This window comes from Lipophrys pholis (genome assembly GCF_963383615.2).
Source record: "Lipophrys pholis genome assembly, chromosome: 8".
Lineage (NCBI taxonomy): Eukaryota > Metazoa > Chordata > Actinopteri > Blenniiformes > Blenniidae > Lipophrys > Lipophrys pholis.
In genome coordinates this window covers 23245694-23259595 of record NC_137630.1, presented here as the reverse complement: position 1 = coordinate 23259595, position 13902 = coordinate 23245694, and the positions used below count along the sequence as shown (strand labels likewise).

The 13902-nt window shown below is 43.1% G+C and overlaps 1 protein-coding gene across 5 annotated transcripts in view; it reads right to left on the bottom strand.

Annotated features, from left to right (window-relative positions):
• LOC308113968 (IQ motif and SEC7 domain-containing protein 1-like) overlaps positions 1-13902 on the bottom strand; it is a 92548-nt gene that overhangs the window by 2890 nt on the left and 75756 nt on the right. For 3 of the 5 annotated variants that reach the window (XM_080470559.1, XM_080470562.1, XM_080470561.1), the window contains 12 exons: positions 10483-10762; positions 8917-10196; positions 8213-8374; positions 7310-7432; positions 6855-7021; positions 6581-6720; positions 5524-5553; positions 4262-4387; positions 4074-4173; positions 3667-3828; positions 3140-3316; positions 880-929 (listed from right to left, as the gene is read on the bottom strand). In XM_080470559.1, coding sequence (XP_080326685.1) covers positions 880-929; positions 3140-3316; positions 3667-3828; positions 4074-4173; positions 4262-4387; positions 5524-5553; positions 6581-6720; positions 6855-7021; positions 7310-7432; positions 8213-8374; positions 8917-10196; positions 10483-10762 — 2797 coding nt within the window. Of the gene's footprint in view, positions 1-879; positions 930-3139; positions 3317-3666; positions 3829-4073; positions 4174-4261; positions 4388-5523; positions 5554-6580; positions 6721-6854; positions 7022-7309; positions 7433-8212; positions 8375-8916; positions 10197-10482; positions 10763-11398; positions 11525-13902 lie in introns of those variants that run through there. The other 2 variants (XM_080470560.1, XM_080470563.1) reach the window with 2 other exon arrangements.

Genomic DNA, 13902 nt, shown 5'->3' with positions numbered 1-13902 from the left:
GTGACAGGCAAACTCATCATCCACACATTAGCATTCAGCTAAAAGTCAGAAGGCAGGAGGAACTAAGCTCTCATGTGCAAACTTCACAACAGGCCTGTGCACCTTCCCCCGTTTTGAGTCCGACACTATTCCAATTGCAGGTATGGGCTGTCCTTAAAGAAAAAGACCCTTTTTCCCTTTTGGCACATGCTTCTTTTAAGACTGGAGAAAAACCGTCAGATATCTTTGAAAGTAGAAAGACATTTCCTGGGTCCCAGACTTCAACCCAACACGTGAACAAATGGACACATGAAATGGGTGAAATATGAATGAATGAAATCCCAGCTTTCAAAGTCCAAAAGAAAGGAAATCAGAAGACCTCGAGACTATGCAGGCTACGTTCCTCCCTGAACCTCAGAGCTTTTGAGAGAAACTGAGAATAAGAGAGAAAGAAGGACTCAGACAGGCAGTGTGGCAGCTGGTGATGCACAGATTTCCTCTGTCTTTCAAAGCTACCACCCTGAAGAACCAAATGAAAACCGCTTGGATGTGATCGAATGAAAGACAGAGACAGGTGACAAGGGGAGGGATCAGAGGAGGCATTAGTAGAGTCATGCTTGTCTGAAGGTAAAAGTGTATATTGGTCATATAACATGACCAAAAACAGGAGACCTCTGGCTTCCAAAAAAAGGGGCAGGATCAGAGGCAGGCAACCCATGCATGCACACTAACTGAGGCAAGCAGGTTATAAGGCATCCCAGGAAGAAAAATAAATGATCCAAACAAATGGACTGAGTCTATGAAGCAAAGAAGGTGTAAGACCAAAAAATAAATGGAGTGTTTCACAGTGCACATCATCACATAGAGAGTAGCTTGGATACCAGCTGCTTTACAACTTACTTCCATATTGCTGTCTAGTGATCCTGCACTGCTGCGACGCCCCCGCTTGCCTGGCCGAGACATGCAATACCAGAGATTAGAGATCGACAGCACTTCTGGGTGGACTACAGAAGTTTAGGCCGCCCGCCAGTCCCGTAGGGGGCAGTGCAGTGAATTGTGACTGTGAGTAAGGACCGAATACGGGCGGGCAGTGGGGGAGAGGGCATTCAGGTCTGAGAAGGTGGTGGTTGACAGGTGGTGCTGGGATTTTCTTTATAGTGAAGTCACATCTTCACTCAAGTTTAAAAGTAAAAGATTTATGTGATTTAACTTTCTTTTCTTTTTTTTTTCTTTTTCTTTTTCTTTTAACGCATTTGGAACCGGAGGCTAAGTCAGGCAGTGCTTGAATTTTATTTGAATGCATTTATATAAATCTAAATGTGCATCATGCATGATAGACCAAGAAAAGTCCATAGTGAAGCTTTACCTCAAGATTGCCACCCATTTATAAAAATCTACTTCAGAGTTATTTTATTCTCAGATTTTTTGGCTTGACGCATTTTGGTAACCTATTTTTTGAATTTCATTTTTAGTTGTTGGAAGATGCAGGTTTTCGTACTAGTCAGAATAGGCCAAAAGCCAGTCTCAGTGACAGTCACAAAGGAGGAGAGACATCAAAAGCAATACAGTGGTTGCTGCACATGGAATGTACAGGCATATACAGGTCTGAGGGTGGACAGAGCACTTTTGCCATCGTTAGGCACACTCAGCCAATGATATATGACCAATAATTACACATAAACAGGAGGTTAACCTGATGTGTATGGACAAAACACAGTAAATACACATGAAATGGGAGCATGGCAGGAAAAGAAAGAAAAACAAAAACATTTAACAAAAATGACCCCACTAACATGCCACATCCTGCATTGAGGAAAGCAGGAGACAGGAGGGCAGAGCGACTCCTACAGACTTCTTCACTGTCTGACCTATCGTTTCCTGTTGAGGTAGTGATCGTAAGAACAGAGCATATCATGCCACCAACCGTGAGGCACACCCTCCACTGGATTTCATTTTGTTATCAAGTTAGTCACCTGATAACGTCACATAGCTGTTATCTGTCATGAATGAAATGTATTCTTGCCTCAGCAGCACAGCAGCTTTGTTAAACACTGATATTTATGGATATGAAATGACTTTGTAACGTCACAGAGCAGCGATAACATTACAAGCACCTCCCTAATACTGCAGCGCTAAGGCCAACTCATGATCTCCACTGGACCTCTAAAGGTGTGCTGTGGTACCTGGCATCACGATACCAACAGATCTTTGTGGTTCTAGAAGATACGAGGTAGGCCTTCCATGGACACCATGGACATGAATGCCCACCAGCGATCCTGTCACAGGTTCATCACCTTTCTTTCCTTAGACAGGTTTTGATAGACACTGACCAGTGCAGACCAAAGCAACACACAGGAGCTACAGTTTTGAAGATGCACGAACAAATTCATCCAACCTTTGTCAGATTTACTACATTTTTCCTCCCACTACATCAACTTTAAGGCAACATGTTGACTTGCTGCCTCATGAATCCAGTGGTCATAATGTTATGGCTGACCAGTGCATCTTAATCCTGTTGCAGCTGCAGAAAGGTACACGTCAGCGTTCTTTTGTCTGACTTACAGATAAATAGGCGAAAGGAAATGACACATGATTTCTGAATGAAACGTAACAGATTAAAGTGAAATGCGTTCGGATAAAATCCAAAAAATCAAAAAACAACTTAGAAACGCAGAAGTGCCAAGTAACAAAAAGTGACAATAAAAAGATGAATGGAAACGTCCAGAAGTAAACTTATCCAAATGATCCAGAGTGAAAACTACCCATCAATTTCATTCATCACTGGTAAGACAAAAACAGCACTGCTTTAAAGCTCAGCACGAATAAGTCTGTAAAACATCTTTAAATTGTGATTTTAAAAAAAAATACTTTTTTTTAGCACACAATAAAGCTCTCCCTCACCAAAGTATGCTGAATACAAAAGAGATTACACATGTAACAAATAAAAAACAGAGTCCAAACCATCCAATCATGGAGGAATTCGGTAATGAATTTGAAGGCAACACTCTAAAATCAATGTATGGTGCCATGAACAACATTTTGCTATTTTTTATTTTTTTTTATCTCCTTGATATCATCCCAGCGAGGCGGATGGCACAAGGAGGCTACACTTTCTTTATGGAAGAACCAGCTGGTAGAAGCAAAGTCGTTTTGGCTATACCTGCTTCAGAGAGGTCCCGCAGGGAGCTGCTGAGGGCGCTCCTCTTCAGGCCCTCTCCCATGGCGTAGCTGTCATCCAGACTGGCGCGGTTCATGTTCCCGTTGCCAGCTTCCTTCTTCAGGCCGGAGCTCTGCGACATGCTGGGCCTCACCACCCCCTTCTGCTTCTCCAGCTCAGCTGTGGAAAGGAGTCATGGAAACGCTGAGGTAAGAAGCAGTGGTTTTTACCTCTCCGTCTGGCCGGGGAGTGATTTCTAAACTTTCCTGTTAGGCATCCAAGCCCCTGTTTACTGTCTGAAACTTATGAAGAATTTGCTTCAGATGTACACAGTTGTCTGAACTTTACTCCTGAAAATCAATGCTCAGAATAACGGGCTGTCACTTCTGGTTCACCATCCTGTGAACTCTGTAAACAATCTCCCTTGTAAACCACTGCCGTTGAGTAATGGGGACCACGGCCTGTTTTCACTTTACTCCGGCTGAGGTAGACAAGCGGGGGATGGGTGAGAGAATAAAAAGCGAGCTCACACTCTATTCTGTATTTCTCCATTTCCTGGACCTCAGCGATGGACTCCCGTAGATCATCTGTGAACTTCTTGCGGTCCTGGGGATTCGGCGCATTGAAGTTGATGAGTACTTTGATGTCTGCGCCTGGTATTGCTGATGTAAGTCTGATTCCATTTGGGTAATCTGGGGTAATGACAAACACAGAGGAAGGGACATTTACAAAAGCGTCATTTACCAAAACCCACAGTCGCACACGTTGGAGAAATCCCTCTGAAGTTTAGGAAGCATAAACAACGTCACCGCCTCTGGGTTTGACCTCCCATTACAGCTGGAAGTGTTACTGCATTAAACCGTGTGACGTAAACACCGTCAGGTAACGTGCTGCACAGCACAGACCACACAAAAGGAGAAAAGTCAGAACCACTTACACTGATTTTCAAACAGCATGACTTGCATCCCATAAAGAGAGAAGGACTGTCTGAAGCTGTATGTCACCGAATTCTTCTTTTTCTGGAAAATCTTGGTGACCTGAAATTATTCAAAGGAAATTTCATGGGGCTCGGTGCAGGGCGAAAGGAAGGGAAGAGGAGAGGAGATTAAAGGAGACAGTTATTACCACGAGGAGGTCATTGAACAGGAAGATCTCCCGCTGATGCAGACCCAGCTTCTGGAGCTTGTTGGGATCTGGAACTTCAAACAGGCGGCAGTAACACACCAGTCGGCGATGGGGCAGCGACAACACCTACAAAGCGAAGGAAAATGGCACAGACAACAGCACTTCAGAGGTAATTATGACCCAAGCTCACATGGTAATGGGAAACAGAAGTCACTCCGCTCAGAAGGATTTAAAGAACAATGGGAGAACGGAAACTTTTCTTCTCTTTCATGTGCATTCCTCATGGTGACGTACGGAAAATAGATTTTCTTTTTAGAGTTTACTCTTAGTATCAATATGATACATCTGATATTAGTCTGTATTTCAATCAAACTAAATTACTGCCAATAATCCTAATAAACTCTGACAGTGAATGAACCAGCATGCATGTGACTGATCTGCACAGAAGCGGCTGACCTCTACTTTATGATCTTGGAATAAAACAGCATGTGTGGATATGTGTATACATAACATTAAAAAATTATTTCCTCAAATTTTTTTTCCCCTTTGTATTATTATCTTTCCTTATTTTTTCCGTCTTTTGTTTAAAGGATAAAGGAAATCAATAAAGGTGAACTTGTAAACAGTAAAGCATCAGGTAATCTCTATAAGAATGTTAGATATGTTGACTACTGAAACACTGACATGAAAGAGGATGATGACTCCACTCAGACAACCGTGACAATCCAAGCTTGAATAACTATCCTTGGCTGAAATTTTTAACCGATAAATAAATCATGGGAAGAGGAGCTAGAACAAGACCCAAAAAACAAGGGGGAAAAAAATACAGATTTTTTGTTTGAATGTCATGATTTTAGCATATTTGCACTGATGTCATTTATTGAAGTTTTCCCTGACATACAAAAAAATAATCACTTCCTTGTAGCATCACTGGACAAAAAAAATATCTTATTCTACTCATACTAAGCCAGCAAATGGCTGCTTAAATGAAGAGCGATGTGCCGCCTGCTGAATGGAGAATAAATAAACACTGGAGCTGAACTCAAATGAGTTGAAATCTCTTGTTTCCGTGTCTGGAGTTCAGCGCTGACTGCTCAGCTCCCTCTAACCCGAGTGATACTTCAGACAGTTTATCCAGCTGCTCAAGGTAAACCCACAAAAAAGAAAAACACCCGCATGATGTGCGCCAACTGCTACAAAGACAGAGAAAACGCCACATGCAGTGAAATAATGGATGAAAGATTATTATTTGGTCTACTTACACATCCAAGGCCATGGTGGAGGGATCCAATCTAAAGAGAAAGGATGAAAAATGTTCATAAATGTGCATAAAGTTACTGCCTCTCATAACACAAATCATTAAGCTTAAATAAAGACTGGCTTTTAAAAGATTGATGCACCTCAACAGTTGCGAGTACGAGGCTCCGATCTTTCTTTGCTCCTAAATGAATCTGTAACGATGTTGAAATAATGACAGACTGTCCCTGAGAAGCACTTTTAATGCACCACGAGTGGACCTGATTATTATAAAGAGGAGATCCAATATGGTTTCTATGTTAAAGTGTTTTACCAAGTGGCCTTCTCATTTATGCAGCTAAATGGTGACAAGGGATCATTTTTCAATACATTCAATTATTACCAGGAGAGCAGAGCCGACTCCGCTCTGCTGAAAGCAGAATGAAACAAAGGCCTCCGTGCAGGACCAGCCTCTCCCCGAGGCTGCTTAGGTTAATCACCCTTTTAACCTTCACACGCACACACGACAGAGACATTATAGCCTACAGAGTAATGCTGAAAACCTGCTGCTGCTCCTGAGAGGACTGAATACAGTCAATACAGCTGTTTTCTTCCAGAGTACATGGCAAAAAAATAAACCGACTAAGAACTACCGAGTCATGAGATCGAAGCAATGTACTTCAACGGTCGGTTAAGCAGAAGTGACTTTTTGGAGGCAACAGGGGGCCCTCCCGTTCCATTATGTGCAAAGTTGGCAGCATGTGGTCATTTTTCTAGTCCAGCTTCAGGACAAAGAATCATCTCTCAAGGTTAAAGTCAGCAGTACGAAGGCCTAAAACACAGACGTGTCCTTATTCACACAGTAAGAAGAATTATCTAAATCTTACTGTTGCTTTTGTCGCTTAAACTCTGTGAATTATGGATTGGGAGTAAGGAGAGAACTAGTGTTCCTACTTATGGGGACATTTCTAGATCCACGTGAGTAAAACTGTTTCAGATCAATAAAGATTGATGTCTGCCATGCAATGAAGTTTTAATGAGTATTTTTTAGATCTTAGTGACAAGATAAGTAATGCTACTCACTGGTTTCTTTCCCACAATGAGCTTCTCGACCTTCTGCACCTGCGACACGTGGTCTTCATTGGTCTTTAGCTCTCGCTTACGAATCCTCTCATAGATGCCGACCAGAGTCTCCCGTGGTATGTCCTCTCCATCATCCACACCTGCAACAGAAGAGAGCAGAGTTAAGACACGTTTATGTTTTGTAATCCAGCTTTAAGTAAGCGACTGGTGTAACTATGAAACTCATGAACCGTATTTGGCATGAAACACATTCTCAATGAGTGGTGTATTTCACCTCTTAAATTCTTGATGAAGTCCTCCAACTTCATCTTCCTCTCGGGCTTGACGTTGGGGCTGTACATGTCGGTGTTGAGGAGGATGATTGCAAAGGCCAGGATGAAGATGGTGTCGGGGTTCCTGAACTGCCGCACCACCGTGGGATTACAGATGCAGTAGCGCTGGCTACAGATGTGAGACAGGAGAGCAACGTCAGTCGTTTCAGCTTGAAATTACATCAACAGTCGGAGCACAATCGAAAGGCTCAAAGTGGGGAAACAGTTTCAACATGATGTGAAGGAAGCAGAAGTCAAAACGCAACAGGTTCTCTTTCTGCGTCAACAATCGTCTTGACAGGAACAATGATGATGCACTATTAAAATTCCTTCCAACTGTTTTTCATCACAATCCTCGGAGTGTGTTTATTCTGAACTCTCTTCTTTGACATGCTGTATCCGACAGTGCAAATCTTACCTGAAGGCTTCAATGAGTCGTTCCACCTTTTGGGCTTCACCCTGAACTCGAATGTGGTTCTGAAACTTCCTGAGGGCCTCGTCCAGCTCCATGCTCTGGAAGTCCATCTCATCCACCACACAGCTGGAACAGGAAGGGACAGGAGGCGGACAGAAACGAACAGTTAGATGGAAACAAGATCTTTTCTGGCTATCAGAATAACTTTATAATTTCCTTTTTTATTTGGAATACAATTTAACAAACACTTTCTTATTCAATTCCTTAAATGGTTGACCATGCACATGTCAGTACACAAGTTTCATCAACAATATGTTAAACCTTTTTTCCATCTGATGACATTTGAATGTAGAAAAAATTATGAAAATCTTTATGCATGAATACACGTGTTTATGAATATGACCTAAATTGCAGGTGCATTAAATGTTGTGGAAGTATTCAAAAGGTTAGAAGATGGTAAAAGGGCTAAGTTACAATGATTTTGAGGTTAGAGTTAGAGTCAGATTTATAATAGGCACTCAGTTGTGATGGTTAAAGTCAGGGTAAAGGTGAAGAAGGTATGCTAAATCAATGAGAGGGACACAGAAGTAATACGTCACGAACAGGCCCATTAATGTGTAGTTATTACTGGAAATTCCTACTTTTGGATTGAAATACCTTCACAAAGTCAAAAAGCACATTTGTACTCACTCCACTCAATGAATTCGTCCATACATGTTAACTTTTTCTTCTGATTCAGTGTCATATGTTGCGAGGTTAAAGGTTAAAGTAGGAGTCAGGGTTAGTGCTCACAGTTGAAGTTAGGAGTAGCTAAGTCAAAGTATATTATGTCATGAATAAGTCAACATTCATGCAAGTAACTGCAATGTCCTGTCAAATGCAACAGTGTGCGCACATCATACTTACTCCAAGACATCTCTGTTGAACTGTTTCTGTCGGTTGCCCAAAAATTCTCCGATCATCTGCCTGCTTAACCCTTTCCTTTGCAGCAGGAAGTGAGCCACACCGACCGGCGTGTCAGGAATGAATCCTCTTTCAGTCAAGTACTGAATGCCTTTCTCCGGTTTCCTGAAAAGATCCATGATGGTATACATTACTTTACTGGACAGACACCGAGAAGATGAGAAAATTGACTCCTTCACTTGTTGAGGCAAGTTGACACCTGCCCTCAACTTGAAATTAACCGCTGGGGGAAAAATAATAGGAAGCAAATTGATGTACAAAACGTATGCTGATTGAGCCCACCAAAATAGAATGCGGTTAACAATACCACAGCACTAAAACGTCCCACAGATGTCTCATTGCAACTATCATATTGATTCAATTTGTGGATTGAGTGAGTCTTCATCAATGTTTCTGTCATTAAACCGACACAAGATTCGAGGGATTCAAATCTAAAAGTTCAGCCAAATAAGACGGAACATATTATCCGTACTCTGCCATACGATACTAATCAATCTATGTAATTCAATTTTGCTTTTATGGCAAACATATTTCAACACAAATGTTTACAGTTTAGTGAGCCTGAAAGTGGCTGGTCTAACATTTTGCACATGAATGTGCTCCTCATCACAAGCAGTGGTCAAGCTCCATCAGAAAGGAGTACCTACTTGTTGAAAAGATTCAGGCCGATGCGGTAGTGCCTTTTGCGGATAACATCGTTACTGAAGATGGGCGAATCCCAGCTGTTGCGAGTCTCTTTGTGGTAAGTCTGTTTACTCAGAGTCTGCTCCCGTAGGCTGTCTCTGGACGAGGACTCCGAGCTGCAGTTGATGGTGTCGTTTGAGTTCGATGTGCTATTGATGCTGTCGTTGTCCCCGTCCGAGAAGTCCGACTCGGACTTGCTCTGCCTGTTGGTCGAGCCGTTGATCGCCAAGTGGCTTTCTAGCTGGCGGTGGCGATGGCGCAGAGGTGCGTCGTCGTCACGGGAGGGAGCTCGTGGCGGCGGCCCGTGGGATATGTGTTTGGGGCTCGCCTGGGACGACGTCACAATGTGGCCGTGAGGTTCGTACACGGGCGGCCTTTTCACAGAGCTGCGCTCAGAGCGGTCGCTGAGCTCCGCAGAGCTATCACTAGGAGGTTCAATGGTCAAGAGAGGAAGATGGTCCATTCTAATGCGCTGCTCTTGGCACTCGAGGGAAGGAGTGCTGCGACAGCTAGTGTCTGTGTCACGACCCTCATCTTTGGGGTCAATAGGCCAGTATTCTTGGGAGGAGTTGACTGACCGCAACCGTAAGTCCGATTCTGTGCTGGAGGGATGATCCCCTGACCTCGACAGAGCGATAGAAGGGCCCATGTCCTCCTCATCGATAAACAAAGTAACATCGCTATAGGACGCCATTGACTCATCGTGCATCCGTCCAGTCACCCTGCGGTGGGCTTTCACCTGATAGGGTACTTCACCCTCCACGTTGGTGCAACCCATGGCGTCTGGGTCGGGACCCTCGTCCCCCTGCAGGCTGCGACAGTTCAGAGCATCATCTATCGACTCCGCTAAAGACTTGACCTGTCTGGAAAAGGCGTCCTCCAGCTCCGTGATGGCATCCGTCAGGTCACTCTGTGGAGCTGCGTGAGCAGCCATGTTGGCCTGTTGGTGTACCTCAATATCTCCACATTCTGACTGCACCATGGAGAGTGGAGTGCCATCCTCTGTCATGGACACTTGCCTCCCTTCAAAATAGGAGCTGTGCACTTTTTCCGGGCCCTCGAACGAGAGCTGCATCCTCATGTTCGACAGAACAATGCGTCTGGACATGCGGTTCTCCGACATGGAGCTCCGGAGACGTTCAAAGTTCTTGTTCATCTGATACTGACGGAAAGCTGTCTGGATGGTGCGAGCTGCATGCCGGGTTATGAATCTCCCACCGTATTTGCGCTCCAGCATCTCCACCTAAAATAAAGATGGAATAAATCAACTTGTCACACACGTGGGATATCTAATTATTTTCTTTCTTAGCTGCACATGGTTCACAAAGTCATTCTCCACCAAGATAATTTGCCTCTCCCTGGTGTCAGGGGCTCAGCAGCAATCCAACATTTCATTTGCATTTCTTATATCAAGAATAAGTTCACCCAACTGTGGCGTGATAAGCCTGAAGCTCAAAACACATCATTTCATTTGGGTTTGAGAACATAGAAAAACAGAGAAAGAAACTTTTTTTACTCTTGAGATGTACCTGTTTATCCTGTAGGTCGGCAGAGAGCTCATAGCTCTCAGAGAGCGAGCGCGACCGCTTGATGGCCTCCTCCTCAGCCTGCTTACGGAGGATGGACTGTGAGTGCTGGAGCTTAGGCCGACGAGGTCTCTGAGGCCCAGGCTGGACCCCGTGGCTGTAAAGTTGGCTGTCAAATCGATCAGGGCTTATGGCTGAGCCGTGTGTCACCGGGCCCTGGCCGTACGTGGCTCCACCATCCAGGGAATGGCCGCTCTCATTGGGCCGTCCATCCCCTTCCACACTGCAGGAAAAAGCAAAGTGATGGTTTAGAAAGAAAGAAAGCGTTGAAAATTAGATTTTTCTTCAGCTGGAATTGGACAGAAATCTTATTGAGGTAAGGCATTCGTAGCTGCCTATTTTATGCGCACCGCGTGAGAAGCAGGTTAACGTCAGGCACTTCTATCAAAAGTATTTTATTGTTGTAAATAAAAGCTTAAAATCAGCAGTCAAGATTTCCTGTTCGGCGTGTTAAGTATGGCATCAGAGGAGTGACCGTTGAGTGTGAGTGTGAGTGTGAGTGTGAGTGTGTGTGTGTGTGTGTGTGTGTGTGTGTGTGTGTGTGTGTGTGTGTGTGTGTGTGTGTGTGTGTGTGTGAGAAGAGTAGAGACATTTGTGGAACACACCGATTCTACAACTGTATGAGAAAGAGTATAACCCAAATTTCATTCAGCTATGAGTTTTTTTTTATTTGGTTATTTACATTGGTACACCTCAATGAAAGTTCGGCAGCTGTAGATTTTGATCGACTATATTCAGAAAAAAAAACAAATGTCATGTAAACCATATTCAAATATGGCATCCACCCAGCAATCCACTGTCCCAGAGTGACTACCTCCTATCCAAATAACGAGAGCAAAAAACACAAGAGGTTACTCACTCACTCCTACATTCTGGCGAACTACAAGAAGACCGCTTCGTGCGAAGAGACCGTCTGGTCTCTATGAAGTGCCAACTCTTCCTCCATATCTTGTCCACCATTCTGTCAGTCAAGTGAAGTCCAGAGTACGCCACCGCATGAAGGAAACCAAAGTTTATGCCACCTTAAAGGCCAATCAGCGGCCAACGGGAATTACATCATATTTGCAGGAGCGACGACAAACTGTTCCAAAGCAGGATACAAAGTCCAGCTCAGAGCAGACGGGCACAGCAAATAAAAGTTCCCTTTGATGGAGCCGACGTGCCGAAGAGAGAGGGGCTCAATTTGCTCAATAACTAACAGCACGGTAATATTTCTCCTCTCACACTCCCGGCACAGCTTTCACAGGCTGCATTGGCAGCCTAATGTATTTGAACTGTGACTCGACACACCCATACAGTGTACACAATCCACTTCCTTCATTAGACAACCTCAACATTCGCAGCAACAACTGCCTGCATATGAACAACAACCGGCGCAGAGCGAAAAAAGTGGAACTGCATGTGGTCAAAAGTTCAAAATGCAGATGTAAACTCTTCTTGAGAGTACAGTGGTTTTGTTTCATCAGCCCCGAACTGAATACAGATTTATTGATTTGAAAACCCGTTCAACACAGCCAAGCAGTAACAAAAGGAAACCATCTTACAGTCTGTGATGATAAAGACATTTCAAACTCAGATGTGTTGTCTGTGTTACAATGCAAACTTGTCATTTAATAAACTTGAATCACAGTAACAGCCTTTAAATTGTCAATTAACAAACAACACCATAAAGAGTCAGTTTGCTCTCTAAATTGTGACAATAACAAGTACATATCAATCAAAAGTTTAGGGCAAGTGATTGCAAATGAGTCATACGCCACCGAGTTGCAAGCACTTCCGATGCTCTATTAAGAAGAAAATACTTTTTTTTTTTTTTTTTAACATTACTGCTTTCAAACACATTTCAGCCTGAAATAAACCATGACGCTCTAATGTGACTGCTACACACTGACTTAACCATTATTTTAAGAATCAGCAGCTTTCTGAAAATAGAGCTGTAATTATACATTCATTCACTTACTTGTTCCAGACAAATAAAGAACCCTTAATTCCAATTTGTCCCCAGTAACTGACACAACACCTAAAACTGCACAGCAGGTGGTAGCAGTGCCAACAGTGTTGTGTTACTGAAAGCTAGGGAAGTCATCCGCAACATTTCTGGATCTTCATATTATGTTTGTTTGTTCTATATTATGGACATTTTCAAACCTACTCAATATATTTTTAAACTTGTTGTTTAATGTGTTTATTATCATTCCACCGATGCAACCCAAGTGAGATTAAGCTGTTTGTGAGCGGCGACTGAACTAAAATGAGTGTGACAATCTATGGCCAAGAGAGCATTTGGATGCAAATGACTGTGGCTCATGTCAGTCCATTTATTTTAACATTGGGAGAGCGACAGTGAACTGTTTTGCATAGCATGTTCTCATTCGGGGTCAGCCTCGGCCACCATGGCACAGGAGAACCAGAATGGTCACGGACTCCCTCAGGGGAGTGGATAGAGAGTCTGAGTGTGGGCCGGAGTGCGGCGACAGAGTCGAAGAGGAAGATTATTTCAATGCTACAAAAACACCCGACTTGACTTCACATTGAATAAAATTAAAATAAAAAAATCATACATCCTTGCATAATAGCCACCAGGGCGAATCTCCCCGCCCATCTGCCAAGGCAAACTGCGAATCTGTGAAGTTAAAAGTCTCACCTTGCACGCTGTCACTTCTTGTCTTGTAATTTCTCGATAAGAACTTTTTAATCACTGACTTGTATTTTCATTTAAACGTCCTGATGATCACCCTTTTATACAGGAAAAAACAATGGCAGAGGAATAGATATGTATACTATCATTCAACTATTTTAAAAGTAAACTGAAAACATTAATGGAAAGTTATTTGGAAATATTCCAAACATCCAAAATATATTTAGCAAAGACACTATTTTTTTTATGCATTTTTGCTGCTTCCTTTGTAAATAGAGGACACGCATGCAAAACACTTTGAGCCTTGGATATGTGCCGGGTGGCCACTTCTCTACACTGATGCAGACGAGAATATCGCAACAATTAATGGGGACTTTTCCTTGAACTTTGTTTCTTGAACTTTATTTAACACATTCCCACCATCAAAAGAGGAAGTAAGAAGTCTTTGACCTTCACTTTTCATCCAGCACCCCTAACAGGGCAAATTTGGATCTGTCCAGCACTTTTCACTTTGTTCTCCTGTACTTTATGTGACGAGTCAAGATTTGCAAACTTGCTGACAAACATTACACCTACTTGACCTGTTATTATCAATATGAGCATGTTTGTATGCTGATGTAGGCGTTTGCCTCCCAGCTCTGTGTCTAAGTGCAGGCTCACAGAGCTGCTATCGCGGCTGAAGACTATCAGTTTCATTTCGCTATGTTTAAAAAAAAAAAAAAAAA